Below are 22,117 nucleotides of genomic sequence, written 5' to 3' on the forward strand. Positions count from 1 at the left end.
ATGAGCCAGGGATATCTATATGAGCCAGGGATATCTATATGAGCCAGGGATATCTATATGAGCCAGGGACATTTATATGAGCCAGGGACAACTATATGAGCCAGGGACATCTATATGAGCCAGGGATATCTATATGAGCCAGGGATATCTATATGAGCCAGGGACATCTATATGAGCCAGGGACATTTATATGAGCCAGGGACATTTATATGAGCCAGGGATATCTATATGAGCCAGGGATATCTATATGAGCCAGGGATATCTATATGAGCCAGGGACATCTATATGAGCCAGGGACATTTATATGAGCCAGGGACAACTATATGAGCCAGGGACATCTATATGAGCCAGGGATATCTATATGAGCCAGGGATATCTATATGAGCCAGGGACATCTATATGAGCCAGGGACATCTATATGAGCCAGGGACATTTATATGAGCCAGGGACATCTATATGAGCCAGGGATATCTATATGAGCCAGGGATATCTATATGAGCCAGGGATATCTATATGAGCCAGGGACATCTATATGAGCCAGGGATATCTATATGAGCCAGGGATATCTATATGAGCCAGGGACATTTATATGAGCCAGGGATATCTATATGAGCCAGGGATATCTATATGAGCCAGGGATATCTATATGAGCCAGGGACATTTATATGAGCCAGGGATATCTATATGAGCCAGGGATATCTATATGAGCCAGGGATATCTATATGAGCCAGGGATATCTATATGAGCCAGGGACATCTATATGAGCCAGGGATATCTATATGAGCCAGGGATATCTATATGAGCCAGGGACATTTATATGAGCCAGGGACAACTATATGAGCCAGGGACATCTATATGAGCCAGGGATATCTATATGAGCCAGGGATATCTATATGAGCCAGGGACATCTATATGAGCCAGGGACATTTATATGAGCCAGGGACATTTATATGAGCCAGGGACATCTATATGAGCCAGGGATATCTATATGAGCCAGGGATATCTATATGAGCCAGGGATATCTATATGAGCCAGGGATATCTATATGAGCCAGGGACATTTATATGAGCCAGGGACATTTATATGAGCCACTGACATCTCAATGACCCAGGGACATCTATATGACCCAGGGATATCTACGTTACCCAGGGATATCTTTGTGACCCAGCGACATCTCCATGACCAAAGAACATTTCCATGACCCAGGGACATCAACCTAAAATGCTCAGAAACAGAACTTGGAGACATCATGGTTAGCTATTATCTTTTTATCACAACCACACCACCTTAGAATTGATTTGATTCACTCTTAAAAAACAGCATGTAAATGACATTTGAATAAAAATTAGAAGGCACATATTTGATGTACATAACTATAAAATGAACTTATATTGTGTAGTTAAAAATATATTCTAAAAAACAAAAGTTGCCTCTCCAGCATATCATGTCTGGATAAACCAACTTTTACGTATAATATAAAAAGTAAACAAACATGATAAAATTGTATATAAAAAAACAAATTTTGTAGCGGTATACCACATACAATGATTACCACATTTTATATCACCTACTCAACCAGTCTTTACGATATTTTTTTCAAACACATGTCAACAAAGTCCAAACAAAGCTGTGAGTACTCCTCCTGGTGGGCGTACAAGTGCCTGGCGTGCTGGGTGTCATCCCAGCATTTCTGGTCCACCATCCCAAAGGCAGCATGACGATGGCTGATAGCCTTCTCAACGTCTGTGTGGGGTACGACGTGGTCAGATGTGGAGTACAGGAACAGCTCATGCCATTTACCTGATAATGGACAAGAAACATCAACATTTTTTACTATGTTACACAATAAATGACAACAAACTTATTATATATTGAATGTTGTTTTTTTTTATTAATTTTAACCTGCAATTTTCTTTATAAATCCTATTTTCAAGTAATTATTGGAAATTTTAAAAAGTTTTACGTTGAGGCTATGAATTGGTTATTTTCTGTGAACTCTACTTCACTTGCACCATAGACCATCAGCAATTTTCCCTCTAAGCTGCACAGGTGTCTGGCCGCGCAGTAGTTTTTAGCTGCCGCGCATAAGACATTTAGAACAGAGGGCACAGAAAATACATTTTGCACATTAGCTTTTCCCCTTAGAGGGAACAGTGACCATCAGGTTTGGAAGGGGAACATTACTTCACATACATTAGTTTGAATAATGTATATTCTGAAGAAATATTACAAAATATAATAATAATATATAATATAATAATCCCCTTGTCATTTGGACTACTCTCGTAATTAGACAAAATCATCCTTTTAAGAAAATGTTGTTTTGAAGATATTCTGAGCTTCATCTATTTTTGGTCTGGTACCAACAAAATATGTTGGCTAACTAAACTAACCTGGATGGGTACAGAAGTCTTGATAGTCATCTACATTTCTTGCCCCTCCAAAGAATTCTGGGAAGAATGTGCGTACTAAACACACGAGCAGAATATAAAAATCATAAATAAATGAGGCTCTATTCTTTATCAGTTCCAAAATTCTGCTTTTCTGCATGGGGCAGCTATCTAGGATACAGCCTCTAATCTGTTGGTTAAATAAAAACATTAAGATTATTATAATCAGTAAAAGATTGCCAACATTTTAAAACAATAAGTTATCATGTTATATTTGTAAGTAAAAACTAGTGATGTGACATGAGAATGAGACCAGAAGTCAAATTGGCAAAAAGGCCAAGGAAACAGGACTCAGAAGATCTTTGGTTGGCAGCCCATACTCCATCTTGGATGACATGCAGTGAGTGTATGTAATAAAAAAAAAGTGTATACTTTCTGATTCCTTCTAATTTAGTACAATAGGCTGCAAAAATGGATTTCTACCTGTACTATGTTAGGACATAGCCAGGGTACAAAATGGATTTCTACCTGTAATGGATTTAGGGAATGGCCAGGATGCAAAAATGGATTTCTACTATGTCAGGGCATTGCCAGGGCACAAAAATGGATTTAGGGCACGGCATGAGTACTTACATCATAATAGTTACCAATCTCTCTTTCATCATGTACTCTGTGGCATAGTGCATTGTGAAAAGGAATTGCATCATGTCCTAAAACATGCAATATAAGTGGGTTTTTATCAAGTTGGCGCTTTTCTAGGCTTTCTAGAAGACTTGTAACCACCTCTTCAATATTTTGAGCTGTCAGTCTGTCAGCTGTTGGGGTAACCAGTAGAACTGTATAACTGAAACGTAAATAGTAAATGGGTTGAATTATTAATATTTTAAATTATTAATATTATTAATCAATTTCATTTAATTGATTTATTAATAGTTAGTTTAAGAATCTAGACTTAATCTCTTCATTGAATCATTATAATCTAATCTATATCTAGATTTAGATCCAGTCTATATTCTAGGTCATTTTAAATTTTAAGCATAATTCTCAGAAAGAATCAGCATAGTCAGTATTGATTCATTCAGTTGTCACTGACAACTTGTCAGTAGTCCTAGATTCTAGATCTAGATCTAGATCTAGATCTAAGTCCTACCCTTTCATTTCGTAAATTTTCCGAAATGGGCGCAGATAATTTTGGTCGTTTTGAGGAGATGTCTTGTTGATATTTTCATCTTTTATATAAATCAAAAGTACAACTGGATTTGATTTAAAATAAGAAGAAGATATATTAGATGTTCTACTAGTAGGAGATCTAAGTCTGGATCTAAAATAATAGTTTTCAAAACTGTCGCCGGGAAAATCATTAGACTCTTCTTCGTCCATCGTTTCTATGTTACATTACACGTTTTTAAAAAACTTAAAATTTACATTTCTGAAACAAGACATTCTAACAAAATTAATATTATTTGACAACATTTAAACTTAGACTAGAGACTAACATAACTTTTAGCTGAATAGAAATTTTTCTTTTATTCGAAAAAACAATATTTTATTTGTATATCTAGATCTAGATCTAGATTAAATTATTAAAATCATTTTACATCGAGAATGTACCCGCAGGTTTATTAAAAAATCGATCGCAATATGGCGCTGTAGCAACATGTCAACAAAGATTCCGTTTTCGAAATCATACCAATTCTTTACTAATTTTTAAAGCTGTTCAGTGTTATATTTTTAAAATGGGCTCGGCAAAACAACAGACATCAATTTCGCGGGTTATGGATATTTTGCAAGAATGGGACAGGGGTACAAAGCAAGTCAGAAGAAAGATGTTAGAAGATTTCATAGCACAAAATCAAAATAAAACGGGACCCGAGCTTGAACAGGAGTTCGCTCAAGCAGCCAGTCTCTTTCTCACTAGGTTAACAGCATGGCTTAGACTTACGTATCCTTTTAAAATTAATTAGTTTATCAACATACTAGTAAACTAGTATAGTTCTAAGTATAGTATAGAGTAGAGTATAGAGTATATACTACTATTTAGTATTTACTTAACTTTAACTATTACTATAGATCTAGAATTCTAGATCTAAATAAAAATACTACTAACTAAATACTAAATAGAAAATATATATATTATATTTATTATTTATTTATTATATATGGGATGGAGTGGTCTAGCGGTAGAGAGCTGGACTGCTATAATATTAATATAACCCGTAAGTCTCGAGTTCGAATCCGGGTTCAAGTCAGTAAACCGTCCTTGACTCCACCCAACTCTGATGGGTACCTAACTTTAATAACTTTAGGTTAGGAAAAGTAAAGGTGGCTGGGCATAGTGATGACCACACTCTCTTCATATGCCGAGGTCACAGAAACAAGTGAACTCTACTTTACTTGCCCTATAGACTGTCAGGTTTGAAAGGAAACTTTACTTTACTATATATTATATAATATATAATATATAATGTATATTATTATATATCATTATGATAATTGGCATTATCATATTTAATACTAATATCTATCTAATATGATTATTAATCTAATAAAATGTAATACAGTAATAATATAGTAGTATTTTAGTACTATTTAGATTCTAGTTACCAACACGGTAAACTAAATAAATTAGATTCTTACTTAAAATACTGAATCTGTAAGTACTAATTATTAAGTAGGTTTCGAGTACACTAGTTTACTAGTAGTATTACTAAAAAACAGAAATTTATTTTAAAACTGAAGACCCATTCAATATTGGATAAAAATTACAGCTGTTTTTCTACATTATATTATTAATGTTAATTAGCCTATTATTTAGGCTGTGTAGCCCTTTGTAGCATAATACTATAGGCCTATTTTTAATATGATACATAGTAATGTATAATGTATGTATAGGCCTATATTTTATATGTTATTTATTTTAGCATAAAGTTAATTAGTTTGTCTAGTATCCATTTTTATGAAACTTTATCATGGATGACTGCTGAACAGTTCTCATCATTGAAGTCAAATCAAGTGTTAAGCCTTTAAATAATTAGATCTAGATTTAATAAGCACATGTCTATATTGTTATATTTTCCTTAATTTATCTCTAGTTACATGACTGGAGTATGTTTGAATGAGTTACTTCAAGCTGTGACAGTTTTTCTTGCTGCATCTAGTGGGTATGAAATTCTATTCAGAATTTTTTTTATTAATTTATTTCTACTCCTTTATGTTCATAGGCAGACTCCGTCAAATTAATAGATATTCCCTACACCTTCAGCCATGCCAAATCAAGTATTTGCTATCTTGCTCCAGTGGCGTAGCCAGGATCGTCTCAAGGGGGGGTTCCAATTTTTACCCGGGAACAAACTTCCGATTTGCACCCCCCCCCCCTCAAACTTTTGATTTGCACCCGCCTCATACTTTTTATATATATACCGAGGGGTCTATGGGGGGGGGGGGGGGGTTGTGACCCCCCCTAACCCCCCCCCCCCCCCCTGCCTACACCACTGTCTTGCTCTCAACCAATCTTTTCCAGATCATTTTTTATTTCCTTTTATATTTTTCCTTGTTATTCTAGTCCTGTGTCTGTGTAGTGATATTATTATGGTTTTTTTTTTTTAAAGTGTGTAGATCTATATGCAATCCTACTTCTCTTGCAACAATTCATTCCGAAATGTCATAAACACCGGTATAGCCTTTATAACTATATAGGTGTGAAGGCCTATTTCTGTTCATTAGACAATGTACTTTTATAATGTATCTTAGTGAGTTTATTTGTTTAGTGACATTTGCTTTAAAAAATATATTAATTTGTTTAAAATTATATTTCCGCAGTCATAAGTTCATGGCAGAATTTATGGAAGTAGGCGGAACACTGACATTGTTGGAGATCATTGGTCTTAAACAAGCCAAGGAAGCTGACAAAACTGCAGCCCTGAGGTGTCTACATCACATCGCCAATGCCGGGAGGAAATATAAAGAGCTGATTTGTGAAAGCTATGGTAACGTTATAGTTGGTGACTTTTGATTGAGTAGTATTTCCAGTCTATACTATAGTAGCATTTAGGGATTGTTTATAAATGACAAAGAGAAGAGAACAATTCATTAAGACATCATGTCTCTGCATAAATAAAAATTGTTTTGAGATGTAGCTTCAGCTGTAATGTTGGCCTACATTAGGTAAATTTTCAAGTGATGTCTCTTAAGCTTCAACATCCCTATTAGATTTTTATGTCTCTTTTGAATAAGCTTGTTCATAAAATTCATGGTACCAGTCTTAAAATACATTACCTAATAAATACATCAATGAGATTTGTTTTGGGGATGATGAGTAGGGAGGATGGAGATTTTTTGTCATTTTTCCTTCTCAAACTGCTGATCATGTTTTAAACCATGCTTAGCAGCTAAATTCTTATCTATCCATTTTAATATAATTAGACTCTTACAAGTTGAGGAAGTCTGTAGTATTTTTAATATATCTTTGGATTTCTAAGTAATTAATACACTATTAATCAATGCATATCTTTAGCTAAACGAATGAGTTAAGACCTTTAATATTTAGACCCACAACAAGATACCATATTCAAGTTAAAGCAATGCCGGACATTTCTATCATATTTTAAACAAGGTAAGCATTATAGCTTACAATTCTATGAGAGAAATTAAAATCTTTGTAACGTGATTTTAAAACAAAAGGTATCAGAGCTGTAGCGGAGTGTCTGGCCAAGTCTAAAGTGGAGGAGACGCAGGACGCTTGCAAGAATCTACTTCTTATGCTTGCACAGGGCAATCCAAAGTTTCAAAATCAGGTCTGATGATAATTAAAGATAATTAGAGATTTTCTTCTTGAAATTTAAAAATGATTGGCTTTTTTAGGATTAGATTGAGAATTTTTACATCAGTTTTTGCTTTTTAAAAATTTAAAGGAATCCTTATTCAGCAACAAATTTAGAAAGCAAAAAAAAAAATTTGGCTATTTAAACATACCATCTTTGTTATAAAGCTTGATAACTAGATTAAATAGACAAGCTTGAACATGTTGTAAACATGTCATATATTTTACAAAGTATTTTCAATTCAATCTATTTCACATAGTAAATATTTAAAATGTTGAGAAAGTCCTGTAAGATAACATGAGTGATGTTGACAGTATCATTATTGTGTGCTGTGTTTAATGTCCAGGTCTACAAAGGATTTATTGCCCTGCTGCCCTGTAGCTCCCCCAAAGCCCAACAGATGGCATGCAGTGCCTTACGTGTGGTGCAGCCCATTGTTGGAACAGCCAACGCAACAATTATAGAGCCACTGCTGAATCTTTTGAGGACATTACACCTTGAGGTCCAGTTTGAAGGTTGAACATTTTTAAACCATTAAATTACAATAACTCTTTTTATTATGCAAAATGCTCATGGTTTTTTAATATGTTTATAGTTAAATATCTGAATCTTGGATGTACAACAAATGCTCAAAAGACACTTGCCCGAATGGATGTTGCCCCAAATGGACATTTCCCCAAATGCAACAAATGCCTGAATAGGACAAATGCTAGGATGGATATTTGCTCACAATTAACAGCTGTCCAAATGGACCTTTGCTTGATAATTTATAATGTAAATTTTTTATTTGGGCACAGGCCTATTTGAGCAAACTACCATTCAGGCAAGTGTTTCCCGGCTACCCTGGATTATTATGTATAAATAAATGGATAAATATTTGTTAATTTAAACGCTAGGTGTGGATGAGGTGGATATCACACGATATTTAATCATTTAAATTTGGTAATTTAAAGATACATTTAAAATGTATTACAATTATATATTATATTTGTTATTTCTATTCATGTGTTGACCATTAGCCATTGAGCTGATAAAAGAGTTGATGGATTATGAGGTTGCTGATTCGCTGTTAAGTGGCCTAGTGGCCCTGTTGAGGCCAGCAGTTGAAGATGTGTTGGCCAGGCATGACACATCTGATGGTTAGCGGTTTATTTATCTAACTAGCTAAGTGTGTTGTTTGTCATATTTTTACATTTTTCATTTCAGTAATCTGTGGGATTTTTTGTCATGCTTGAAAGAGTTTAACTAATGTTATTATTAAAAAATCATTTACAATACCTTTATTTGCTACTTTTTGCTACAAAGCTATTTGTTTTCACTATTATCATTATAATAACTGTAACACTCATTGTTGTCCCATAATGTAATTATGGAGTAGGTTATTGATCCAACTACCTCTTACATCCTAAGCAAGAGCTCTACCACCTAAGCTTATACCCTATTGCTTTAACTGTGAAACATAGTTTAAATAAATAAATGCACTTAAGATCAACTGACTAATTATATTTTATTCCACCACAGTGTTTCAAAATTTCCAACTAATATTTCCTTTAATGGTTTATTTGAATACTAGACTCCCTACAACCCAAGTTAAATGCTCCAATGCCTGTGTTTGTACAACAAGCTGCCGCTGCTAAAACTATCGGGTGAGTTTATCATTTGAGTACAAAGCAAACACAGCGTCTCCATTTTTTTTTCCTTTATATAGACTTTAAATAACGTTAATATCATTAGGTAGTTTTTTGAATGCTCTTCAGTCTCAGATTTTTTTATCCAATAATTTTTTTAAAGAATTCTAGCTCGAGACAATAACAGAGTAGCTGAGAAGCTTATTCAGGTCAGTTATAAATAGACTTGGTTATGTTGTACCAATACCATTTAAATGTCTTTAGTATTGTTAACTGAGCTGCATTCTGTGCTGTGCTAACCTTACAACTAATTAGCTAAATCTGATGCCATTTATTCCTTTAGTTGAGGGTGACACACCACCTGTTGTATGCTATGGGGAATGTTGATTATGCAGACAGCCAAAGACAAGCCAGTGTTACTCTAGAGGTGTGTAGATGCTTTTATTTCATATTATAAATACTAGACATGCTTGCGTTTGAATTTGAATTTTTTTTTCAAGTTAAACATAGTTCTATTTGGTATTTAGGCATTATACTCTAAAATTTAAAAAATTCATTTCTGGATATCTTTTAAACTTGGATTTTTTTTTCATTTTGTACGAATATAGTAAATATTTTCTTTTAAATGTATCTAACTTATGTGTATTTTCCATGACAAGTCATTTGTTAACTTTAACTTCTGTGTATCGTTGAATATAGACTAGTTTTATGCATATGATTGATCACAAACTCATTCTATAATCAAAAGTTTATTTATAGCACCTAAATTAAAGAATCAGTAAAACTTAATTTTCTCTGGTATCTTTAGCACTTTTGTCGGACTTTCTCAATTGTTGATGACCATGTGCGTGATGCTATTGGAGAAACTTTGTACGATTTGTTTATGGTGAGTTGTCCTAACATCATACTGTTATTGCATTTTGCTGTAATAATAGACAGCGCTTAATCATTTTAGTGTATTAAATGTAGATGATACGTTTTGTTTCTACCATTATTTTTTTTCAATGTGTAGTCAAACCCAGAAACCTTGTATCTCAACATGAACCATGTGCAAGCTGATGTTTTAGTCTCCAACAAAGTCAACATTCCCAAATGTAAGTATTTGGTCAGCAGTTTTACAATGGTTTACAGTATTTAACCATTTCTACAAAATAATGCATAAAACTGTAAATGTGCAATAAATACTACGAGCCGGCCCGCAACATAACATACGCCGCTATTTAATTGTTGTTTTTTCTACTTTTCAGTAAATCATAATTTGTGAATTCGACAGTACCAACGCTGACACTGAAAATATTTCTTTAAAACACTATAAGTAGCTCGTTAAGGACCATAAACCCCCCCCCCCCCCCCCCCCCCCAACGTTTAAAATCGTTTCAAACTAAATTATCTGCCCCTAATAGCCGTCACTAAACCCGACTCCACGAAGGTAAACATAGCGTGAACCACAGCTCACTAAGACCACGTAGGGGTGGGGATGGTAGGGAGCGCGTTTACAGCTTGTTTTCTAGCGTCTCCCAGAAGAGAATTATATATATAGATAACTATTACAGTTTTAAAAATATATCAAACTTAAAATTTAAAGAAAGGGAGCATTAACATGCCAAGACACCACAATCTAAAGTGCCTAAAAGTACAACAGAGTTGAATTTGGACCACAAGTTATTTAAAAGTCTGGATAATTAAAAGAAAGGATATACAATTTATCATGACAACAAAACTGCTGTAATTTCAATCATGAAAATGTCTTTTAACTATCCATTTATCTTTACAGTGAAACAGATCAAAGAGTGAAATTTCTCAAAGATAAGAAACCCTTATTTCTGTACAAAAATTAATGCCTGTGATGAATACTGTGTGTTGTTTGTTATTATTATTACTGTATTAAGTAACCAGTATGGCACTATGCATATACAATAATTTATTAGTTATTTTGATAATTTTATAACTACAATTTTCTTAAAGCTTTTCCTGGGACTAGATATTTTTTTTTATTGGTTTGTGCATTATACTAAAAAAAATTGTTATGTTAAATTTTATAGTAAGTATTCCTTGGTAATTAATTGAGCCAAAAATGCTTTTTTTTAAAAGTTGTTTTTGTAAAAAAAAAATTAATGTAAAAACTGTTAAGAAAATTTAATAATAAAAAAATTGTATGTGAACTATTACTAACTATTAGTGAAATACATGTTTAATTTTTCCATTTGATTAACTATTTATGTGATGTGTTGTTTTTTTCTCAGATTTTTTTATGTAACTACTTTTACAAATGTTGTGTCATTTAATTAAAAACAGTTAAGACTATTTTTTCTATGGATTAAAACAGAGTGTTTGCTAGTTAGTCAGACAAAAGAAACAGTTGTTAGGTATTTCCTATCGGACATTTGAAAATGTGAACAATAAATTATAGACATGATATTGAAAATCTCTAACCCTATGTTTTTCTTTCTGACATTGATTTCAACAGACCCATTTGTGAACAACCAAAAATTGAACAGCAGATAAATGTTGATAAAATAAAATACAGGTTAATGTTAATAGACAATGGATTTTATTGCTTCAACAATTTTAACAATAAGTACATTTAATAGCACATTTAATTATGTTTCTGAATCACTTTGACATAGCTCATTAGTACATAAAAAGTATGAAAAAAGTTTTTAAAATTAGAGATATATAAGTAAATATGTGCAGCATTAAATATAATCTACTTAAGATCTATTACAAGTTTAATGTGAACCAGCACAAAATTTAAAAAAAAATTTAAATATTTAATTTGCAGTACAATGTCAGGAAAAAACAACTCAGATGGTATTCTCAACATCATTGACACATTATGATATATCTTGTATAAATATACTTAATAAAAAATATCAGAAAAAGTGTAAAGTATGATGTAAATTATCATACAAAATTAAGGACACTTATAAAATAGTTAATAAGCACATTAAAAACAATTTGTTTACACTGATGCAGTTGATACATATATTGAGGGTGTTAAAAAATTGATCAAAACATCTACATTAAGACAAGTGAATGGAATATTGGAGATTTATAGTACAAACCTTTCTAACAACAAATAAAACAACACTGTGCCCAAAATTGATAGGATATATTGTATATATTGTATTGCACTGTATTGTATTGAAAGTTAACAAATAATCAAAGGAAATATGCCACTTATTGATCCATAATACAAACTGTAAAATGATTGATTATACAGAAATGATTAATTATACAACACACAGACAAAACTCAAATGTTCATCTTAAATGAGCAAGGTACAAGTATTTTCTTGTCAATGGAATAAATAAATCTATTTAAAATATAGCTTTTAATTAAAGAAGTTATCTGCTTCATGCTAGTTGTACCATGCTGTAAATATATATATTTTTAAAAACAAATTGGTAATTTATTTTTGTGGTGTAGAGTTTACAAGGTTATAAAAATTGGGCTCTGTGACCAGCACAAAGCCAAGTCAAGTGCAATAAGGAAGGCAGGTTCAGAAAAAATATAAAAATCTATGAACATTTTTGTTGCTATCGTATCACAAGTAATATGCTCGGTAAATGCAGATTTTTAAGTTAGACTATTTTGTATCTTATCCAGCATCTCTATGATACAATTTTAAAAAAAATGGGTTACAAATAAGTGTATAATAAATCCAAAACTAAGAAGAAATAATTAAATTCTCCCCAGCCAACTCTAACTCCAAAATGAAATATTTACTTTATCACGTCCGTAAAGGGCAGCATATGATGAATGAAGTCTGAGAAATAGATAACAAATCAATCTTACATCCTATGTCTAAGATTGTAATTTTAGAAGTTCCTAATCAAATTAACTGTTAGCAAATTAAAGTAATTAAATAACTAAAAATAGGTTAACACATTTTGAAGGAACTTTTACCTATTTAGAAGACTTAAGTAAAAAATAATTACGACGCAACAATCTATTTCTTACCTGACATTGATCTCTGAGTTGTCCACATAAACAATTTCCCCATCTATGTTCAAAACTTTCTCCATCTCTCTTGTTTGAGCTTGTGCTTGCGTCAAGTTTTCTTCAGACTCGTCTCTCAACAATTTGATTTTAAACGCAGTCACATGAGGTATGAATTCTAGATTAGCCGCAGGGGTTGACTGATAAATAAAAGAAGATAATATTTAATAAAAAGAAAGAAATATCTCCCTGAAGAATTACCTCGCACATATTTTTAAAAATGGACTGAACTATCGTTTAGCTTAAAGGGATAATTATTAATATTAAAGCTTCAACAGTAAAGATGTTGACTGGAAGTAAGTGATAAAATATCACAATTTTGTACAGAACAGTCATTAAAGCCATAAGTGAAGGTTACCTCTACTTCCTAATCTTGAAATGTAGATGCAGTTTTATGCTACGGTTTAAAATTAATTTTAGAAGGGGCATAACTATTTCTATCTTACTGAAGTTGTTTCATCTGGAGGAACATAAAACAAGTTCTTTAACATCGCAAGCTGGCCATATCCTGTGTCTATGCCAAGTTGGATATGTGTACCAAAAGGACTGAGAACTCTTTTGTCTCCATCTGGTACTGTAGTAAGTGTTGCACAGAACACACCACAAAAGTTGTTGCTTTTTGTGTTTGTCACCCATTCTATAGATAAAAAAATGTTATTTTTTTTAATTTTTAAAATACTTCAAATTCAAAAAAGTATCTTTTCTATGAACAATGAAAATAAGTAAATAAATTATCCAAACAATATTGTCATACATTAAAAACAGTTTAAATGCTTAATACTTCTTGTACTATTAAAATTATCCAATATTAATTTAAAATGCTTGAAAGTATATATTAAAATTGTGCAAGAAAAATAGTATGAGTTAGCTACACAGGCAAATCTCCAGTATTGAAAAAAAAAACTTAGACATGCTAAACATAGTACCTTCATCTGGTTCACGTGCTGTATCTCCATCAGTTTCAACACTAAAGAGAATTAAAACATTGATCAAACAGTGGTAAAAGATCATCAGAAAAACTTATTGGCCATACATGTGGCGAATGTTACCCCAACCCTTCAATCAATCAAAGTAATTTTTTCCTACAGACATGGATAAACTATTGCTTATGGCAATAATCAAACTAGAAATATATTAAGTCCACAACAACATATCTACAATAATTAATTATACTAGTTAATTACTTCTTAATGAATTTTTTTTAAAATAAAGTTCAATGGAAAAAAATAATTTTGGATTGTTGCCAATTTCTCTAGTATTTCAAATGTTTAGTTGGGCATGACTATCCCTTTCTGGTTTACATACTGTATGATTGATTACATGAATGCTATAAGTACTAGTGCTGTTTCTGCTTTACTCAAATATTTAGAAAAACCTCACCAGTTTTTCTTATCTTTTGACACACAGTATGTGAGTTCACACTTGAACACCCTTTTCTTCTTGAAGAATGAGGCAATTATGACATCTGAAATATATAGAGCACAGACCTTCAGCTTAGGTAGTTATTGAAAAACACAAAACTTTAACAATGTTATGTGCTTTCTGATGAGTCAACTTGGAGTAACTAGTATGAAAAATAGTGCATTAAAAATAGCAGTGTTTTTTTAGCCACATTGCTTCCTGTTGCTTACAAGCATATCTGGCCCTTTTCATCCACCTCAGCTCCTCAGCTCTTACAATCAGGTCAGACCACACCCCATAGCCCAACATCATGGCACTGACACAAACAAATTTATCACCACTGTGTACTGTAAACATCTGGCCTCTGTGCTGTTCACCTACAGATTAAAATATTTGACATTTTTTAAACTATCTGAAAAAATATTTATACCATAGATGACATCAATTAAAAAAAAGGTTTAACAATTTAAATACTTTTGGAAATTTTAAATACTACACATCTGAAAGTCAACTATACAAAAATCAAAAAAAAATTGGTAGCACAAGTGACTTAAGAAGTTAGATAAAAATGTAAGTATCCTTGTAAAAATTTTGAATATTACAAGTACACATCTGAAACTTAAACTTATAAATAAATATTAAATAGACATGACATGCTGGCTGTTAATTTCAACAAATAGGTGCAAGTATTTGGTGCACATGTTTATTGCAACAACAACAAAAAAAAACAATAATTACTAGTTACTGTGGGAACCGTTCTATGTTCTTTTACCTCTAACTATGTTTAAGGCGGATGTTTCAAAATCAGTGGTACCATTAATCCAATGGCTAATACCATTCCCTGAACCTGTGGTAATAACATTACAGAAATGAGTTGTATTTCAGTATGCATATCTAACTAATTAACAGCCATTTCTCATACATAGATTTATTTATGATACATGGCTTGCAAAATTACAAGGCCTCCATTTCATTATTATCCCCAAGCAGAAAACAATACATTATTTTAAAGAGAATAACTGAGCATATGTTGATGGACTGTTGATGTAAGCACCATACAGAATCATGCAAATAAAATAAAAAATGAGTAGACTTCAAGATGGTTGATTCCATTTAAAATATATTTGTTATGTGTTTTTATATTAACTTTCTCTGCTCTTTGGTGTTTAGTTTGTCATACCCCACTGCAGTAAATATATTATTCAAGCTCCATTAAACATTATGGAATTTAGAAACTATTAATGTTTGTAATTTCTGGATCCCATAATTTTACAATATTTCAAAACACGCTAATTGCAAGAAATAAAAAAAGGAAAAAAAAAGAAACAAATGTTAATTTAATTACCAACCAAATACATTAGTGAAACTATAATAAGTCTGTTACCTGCAGCAATAATCCCAATGGGGATTGGAGTTGGAACAAACTTGGTGTCTGGACTGGGGTAGTTGACACCAGCTTTTTTCTGTGTTTGTATTGTGAGCCCTTGTAGAAACTCTTGATACAGCCCATCACCACCAACTAATACAACTCTGCGAGAAAAAATTGCAATCATGTACAATAGGAAATTTTAAGTAACACAGGAATCTGTTAACATACTTGTCAGAATAAAATCAGTTGATGGAGGTTATAATTATTTCTATTACATATTTGTATGCCTAATAAAAGAAGGTATACAGATTAAAAAACAGAATTTTTTTAAAAAAAATCATACTACCAAACATCCAATCATGTTCATGTAATGTATATAAAAATATCTATATAGATTTTAGTTTCACAGTAATTAAAGCTTTAACCTGCTGAGGAAATATTAAAATTTATACCCATCATATAAGGAAAAATCTTGAGTCTCTCCAATTTCTGAAGCATGCTTGGGTCTTTCTGTTTCTAAAACAATGCCAGTTAGCAAAAATAATCTATAGATCAGCAACCAGCAACAAAGTAGAGCATCATGTAAATCTTTAATGAAATAAGTTCTCTATTGATTAGATTTAAGATCTTGTTACTAAGAGAAATGTGAAAAAATGTTTATACATTTATTTTGATGTGGATTTTTGTAGATTCTATAACTAAATGGTTCAAAGCTAAAATAATTTATAAAATGGCAATTTACTTTAAAAGGGTAGCAGAAGTTTGTTAAGCATATTAAAAAAAAATGTATCAAGTGATAATGTAAAAGAATTGTGAATACCAATATATTCAGTGATAAATGTTTTTAAAGAATAGTTTCCTAAATTTTATAATTTGAAAAAAAAAACCGACCTATTACTGTTGTAGATATTTGAGCTAATTCAAAAACAGGTGCCCATTTTGTTGGTAGATCTATCTAGCCTTTCCAGTTCCTGCATTTGGATTGACGAGGACAAAAAGATTTTTAGGACGGCCATCAACTGAAAAAACAAAACATCTGGAAATTAAACACTCAATGCTGATTTTTTTTTTTTAATTAAGGAAACTTGTCCCAAATATTTTACCTGTAAGGCATTGATCATGAATGGTGCTAACCCATTTTTCATCCTGTTCACCAAGCTCTTCAATCCTTAATGATGTTTGCCTCAAAGTGCCATTGGCTCTGTTTTGTGTATAATGAAGTATAACTGAAGAATTTTGTTGACCAGAAGGTTTAGTATCTTTCACTGCTGAGATGATATCACGCCATGGGACAAAAAGGACTGAAAAAATAAATGTTGTAACTTAATGTAATAATGTGTATGATGGAATTTAATAACTTGCATGAAGGTCTATAATTGTTTGTAATTAATGAAATATCTCATGTAAACAACACATATGGTCATCCACAAATGCAGTGACATACAGAGAATCAGGTGGGGATCTGACACTTGTGGTGATGCGCTATGTAATGGACAATGTGTGTGTGTGTGGGGGGGGGAGAGAAAATATGACAATAAGTAAAGGTACCCTTTCAAGCCTGGTGATTTGTGGGGCAGATAAAGTAGAGTTTAACCGTTTCTATGACCATACAACATACAAAGGAATAGTGTGATCTACACTAAGCCCAGCCACCTTTACTTTCTCAAATGTGAATAATTAATTTCCCATTAGAGACCCAAGTCCATGATCTGAATGCAGACTTGCAGGCAATCTCTAGTATGCTCTGTTATCTGACCACACCGCTCCATAATTATAGCAGCATATTATTTATATTTCTTGAAAATTAAAATTATGAAAGCACTTTAATTTGTTTTAAGCCTATAGTTCTTAGTGGAGCATGTTTAAACTTTATGATTTCATTGTGTGTATGTGTGGGGTGGGGAGGCTGTAGTTTTGGTGATAGGATCAACATGATTGACAGATTTAAGCTAAAATAGCAGTGACATTTATCATAATTAAAACGTGTCCCTACTAGTTCTTTTTATTTTTTTAATATACAACACATGTAACCTTTGCAGTTGTCTTTCTTGGGATTCACAGCAATCTCAAGCCCCTTAGAGTTTAACTGAATGAATTTATCTTTCCCTGCAATTTTTACTGCTGTCTCCAAGATTATCTCTGCTGATTGAACATTACTTGATTCACTTGCAGATTTGCCAGTTTCAAACAAAACCTATGAGGCTCCTTACAATCAGACACTGAAGAATTTTTAATGTCATTTTCTGCTCCACTTGTATTTGCAGTTTCATTATTGATTGCAGCCATTATGAAGTATTGTCTGTTCAACTACATACATTAGGCCTAATAAAAAATAAATCATAAAAAACATTATTATATCTAGATCTACTATCTACGCCTAGTCGTTATTCACTTCAGTATATTAGTCACTATATTGATGGTATTAATTATACTGTTACTGGGCATTATTATTTATAATTTATTTTTTAATAGTCTAGGATTTAGATTTAGACTAGTATAATACTAATAATAGTATTTATGATTTGAATGACAGTCAGTGAGTCACTCCTATTCGGACAAATCAAATGGTCTAGAATCTAGATCTAGATCAGACTAGATCTAGATCTAGCTCGAGTCTGCTAGAGTCTAGAGTATAACAATTTACTATGATTGTAGTTAAAACCTAGTCTTACTAGATCTACTACACTGCCCAGCTACATTCAAACTACACTAAAACACTGGATCTAGCCTAATAATACTAATATTTAATAAATGTGTTTGATACATTCATTGTCTTTCGTGACACAGTGACAGCAGATCACAATTTTAAGTTTTTGTGTAGACCCAAAATGGCGGATATTTACAAGGGGACTTAAGTTTACTTAACCGTGACGTCACGTGCAACCTCTCTATTGCGTCTCGGACGTTAGCGCCTTATTATATTGGTCGGTATTAACTTTTACTCACGGTATACGTTTTGAGATGGTGGAGCCTAGCTTAAGGCGTATTGTCAAAATTCCTTAGTAATTATTTGTGGCCGAATTGCGATGCCTTTTTAAAACGTCTTACCTGTCGTTAGCAGTCGTCTAGGCTGTAAGTGTCAGGCGGGCATTTTAAAAGTCGACGTCCAGTCACCCACCTATAACTGCTACAGGGCCCTTGACAAAATGCTTCCACCATGCTCTATAAGCCTAGTGGAGCGGAACGTATCGCATAGGCCTGCGAGAACAGGCATCCTCTGTTGTTTTACTGCTGTAGCAGTGTCAAGGTCGTGTATCTGTGGATTCGAATTAGTTGAGTACCCTGATAAGTTTTTTTTCTCTCACGACCAGTGCAGGCCATACATCCTGCAACTCGTGAGAGGGAACAACCTATTAAGAAGGATTTTCATGGCTGCAGTAAGCGTCTTAATGTCTGTCTGTGGCTTGAGAATCCATATAAGTAACCTGGTGGTGGTCTTTCGCTCCGATTAATTTCAGACACCATTGATTTCATCGGGTTTCTTACATAAAAGGATATTCTATCGACCACTGATCGAGGCTAGTGCGTCGTTAATTTCACGCTTTTTTTTTTTGTGGAATAATAAACGGACCGTCGTTAATTATTAATTTCACGCTTTTTTTTAGTGGAATAATAAACGGAAAAACACAGCTAGATCAAGGAGAACGGTACATCCTTGACAGAACACTGAGTGTCGGACTCAGCCTAGTCAATGTTCAGAACATCAGCTCCTAATGTCACCCCCCCCCCCCCCCCCCCGAAAAAAAAAATCTATTATATAGACCTATATGTATAATTATACATACGTGTATATAAAATATATATTCATATATATACATATAAATATATATATTAGCCGTATATATATTTATAAATATGTATATATTATATACCTATATATATACCTATATATATATATAAGCCATATATTTGTAAGCCCTGCTAAGGGGATAACTATACTATTCTCTCTAATTAAACTTGTCCGGTCTGTGCAACCATGGTCAAACCCAAAAATCTTAAAATCTTAACCTTGTTAAAAAAAACAAAAATAATTATTAATTAAGCTTATATATAGTTTTATTTTCATTTGTTTAAAAAACCCATCAATAAAAACACGTAAACATTATTTCAAATCCAAAACATCCTAAACAAAAGTCTAATCAAACACCAAACAAACACACACAACTTTCGATGGAATATTATGATCCTTCGATGCCTCGATAGTCTAGGCTCTGCCCACACAGACAACCTTTTTATCCCCTACGGCAACCGAAACGCCATCTAATATCCGCACCAAACACAAAATATCAAACAAAACAATACATAAAAAACACTACATACAAAACACCCAGTCAAGTTGCAAATGCAACCTACTGGAAAGGGGAGGGAGGAAAAGAAACTAATAAAGAAGCATGAATAAAATGCATGGAAAATATATACATAAATATACATACACATGTTTAATATACTACCTACTACTACTAAAAGGTATCTAGCTAAAACCTTGAGTAAAATACTAATTTGAATCCTTATATAAACCTAACCAGTTCTTACCAGTAACGCCATAATACCCAACAGGGTTAAATAAGTAATCAGGATTAATTATACAAAATAGAATTTGAACTAGCAACTTAAAAATAACGTGCTATCATGGTAGAACCAACTTAAGCTACACAATGAGCAGCCCGAAGCCATTTGTTTAAAAGCGACAAAGCATTGACAACAACGACGTTTATGTAAAAGACCAAACATCTGCCAAATAAACCAAAAAGAAGAATACGCCATACACATGTCTTTTTCCTTGCCAGAGAAGAGTTTCGCCTGATTGTTTGCAGTCTAGTTTCCCCAAAAGTATTCAACTACACTTAACTAATTAGTCCCAAAATTTGAAGCTTATTAAAAAAAATTGCAATAACTTTTGTAGCTATGGCGCATCTGCCAGGTTTTTTTAGAGTTCAGACTTTCTGTAGTATCTTTTAGGTAAAAAAATTTTTCTTTGGTTTGAGTAGGGTGATTGGCCTAGCCGGTTATTTTTTCACATTCACCACACAGCTTCATTAGTCTCCTTCATGGAGCTCTGTACTCGCCTCTCATTTTGTTTAATACTTAGCCTTTTCTTGTGTTTCTGTCACAATAATTATTAAATGGACAGGTTGTTAGCCTATCTCTCAAGCTTAAAGTCTTGGGGAGGTGATACGTCTTTTGTTGGCCACTTTCCAAAGTGCACTGATTAGATATAAGTTATATTAAACTGACTGTCCATTAGACAGGGCAGATAAAGTAGTTAATATGTCACTGACCTCTAATAATAAAAGAATCATGAGGTCGGCACTATGCCAAGCCACATTTACTTTATCTTTCTAAAGTTATGCAGGGTCTACTTATCTTTGTTTTGTCCCATCATTATTTTTTCCACTTCATGCCTAAGACACATAGGGCAGATGAAGTAGAGTTCATCTGTATCAATGACCTTTGCATACAAGGGGATAGTGTGGTCAGTACCTTGCTGTAACGTGAGTCAGGAACCCATCAGACCTGGGTGGACTAGAGTCAGGAACCCATCAGAGCTGGGTGGACTAGAGACAGGAACCCATCAGAGCTGGGTGGACTAGAGTCAGGTACCCATCAGAGCTGTGTGGACATGGATGTCCTACAGACTCAAGTCTGAATTCCAAACTTAACCCTTTCAGGTTAGCAGTCGTAAGAAAAACATACTCAGTAGGGCATATATCTTGCATAAAATAGCTCAATAAGACAATAAAATGAATCTTTCCAAAAAATATTATATTTATCATCATCAAGTAATTACAAAATGAATCAAATAACAGTAAATTAAACAATATTAAAAATGTACTTACAAAATAAATATTTGTAAAAATATCTCAGAATAACAAATAGCAGCCAAGTAATAATAGTTGTCAACAGTCAAGCTTGTCAAAGTGCATAGACACAACCACAAATTGGTAAGAGAACACTAGCACTCATCAAGAAAACAATATATATACAGAGGCATAGCGACACATTCCGGCGCCCGGTGCGAACTTTCAATTTTTCGCCCCCCCCCCTTCCAATTATATACAGGCTATATATAGTTATTCATGCTGGTCCTACCCATTTTGGTGCCCCACCCGCCCTCCCCTAGCTACGCCTCTGTATATATAACTCTAATGAACTATACTTAATACAGGAAAACTGAAGAGAAAGTCTATACTGAGGAATCAAGACCATTAACACAATGATACACAAAACAGGGGCATCTACTATGTTACCTAATAATAAAATCAAACACAAAACCAACATGGACTGACCTGGTTGTAGGCTAGAAACATTAAGGCATATACACTGGAGTAAGACCCTGATTCACATTTTCAGGCATCATTTTATACTCATACTAAAGCTGGAACTAATTGGATGCTGACAATGTTATAACCCACAACAACTCACACAGGAGAGTGAACAGTAATGACAAGACAGGCACAAGAACACTAATCCAAATACTCAAATTCATTTAAGTGTAAAAGTAATACT

At 33.0% G+C, this 22,117-nt stretch overlaps 3 protein-coding genes across 3 annotated transcripts; 1 reads left to right on the forward strand and 2 right to left on the reverse strand.

Annotated features, from left to right (window-relative positions):
- Window positions 1-1,261: 1,261 nt before the first annotated feature.
- Window positions 1,262-3,779, reverse strand: LOC131940609 (transmembrane protein 53-A-like). The gene is made up of 4 exons (XM_059299317.1): window positions 3,541-3,779; window positions 3,024-3,234; window positions 2,394-2,580; window positions 1,262-1,800 (listed from the first exon to the last, which is right to left on the reverse strand). Exons 1-4 carry the CDS (start codon window positions 3,768-3,770, stop codon window positions 1,583-1,585), a joined length of 846 nt encoding a protein of 281 aa, XP_059155300.1. The 5' UTR covers window positions 3,771-3,779; the 3' UTR covers window positions 1,262-1,582.
- A 249-nt stretch (window positions 3,780-4,028) lies between these two features.
- On the forward strand, window positions 4,029-11,263 carry LOC131940607 (armadillo-like helical domain containing protein 1). The gene is made up of 12 exons (XM_059299315.1): window positions 4,029-4,332; window positions 5,483-5,551; window positions 6,210-6,376; window positions 7,071-7,183; window positions 7,557-7,725; window positions 8,230-8,349; window positions 8,784-8,856; window positions 9,002-9,047; window positions 9,182-9,265; window positions 9,647-9,724; window positions 9,851-9,932; window positions 10,613-11,263. Exons 1-12 carry the CDS (start codon window positions 4,127-4,129, stop codon window positions 10,630-10,632), a joined length of 1,227 nt encoding a protein of 408 aa, XP_059155298.1. The 5' UTR covers window positions 4,029-4,126; the 3' UTR covers window positions 10,633-11,263.
- Window positions 11,264-11,506: 243 nt separating this feature from the next.
- LOC131940600 (uncharacterized) lies at window positions 11,507-17,896 on the reverse strand. Its single transcript, XM_059299306.1, has 12 exons — window positions 17,821-17,896; window positions 16,745-16,911; window positions 16,502-16,565; window positions 16,063-16,126; window positions 15,626-15,771; window positions 15,014-15,088; window positions 14,472-14,618; window positions 14,221-14,305; window positions 13,767-13,807; window positions 13,287-13,477; window positions 12,802-12,980; window positions 11,507-12,607 (listed from the first exon to the last, which is right to left on the reverse strand). The coding sequence occupies exons 1-12, from the start codon at window positions 17,894-17,896 to the stop codon at window positions 12,544-12,546; spliced, it is 1,299 nt and encodes a 432-aa protein (XP_059155289.1). The 3' UTR covers window positions 11,507-12,543.
- Between the last annotated feature and the right edge of the window lie 4,221 nt (window positions 17,897-22,117).

This window comes from Physella acuta, unplaced genomic scaffold (genome assembly GCF_028476545.2).
Source record: "Physella acuta isolate Inbredline_101_S28 unplaced genomic scaffold, ASM2847654v3 ptg000323l, whole genome shotgun sequence".
NCBI classification, from domain to species: domain Eukaryota; kingdom Metazoa; phylum Mollusca; class Gastropoda; family Physidae; genus Physella; species Physella acuta.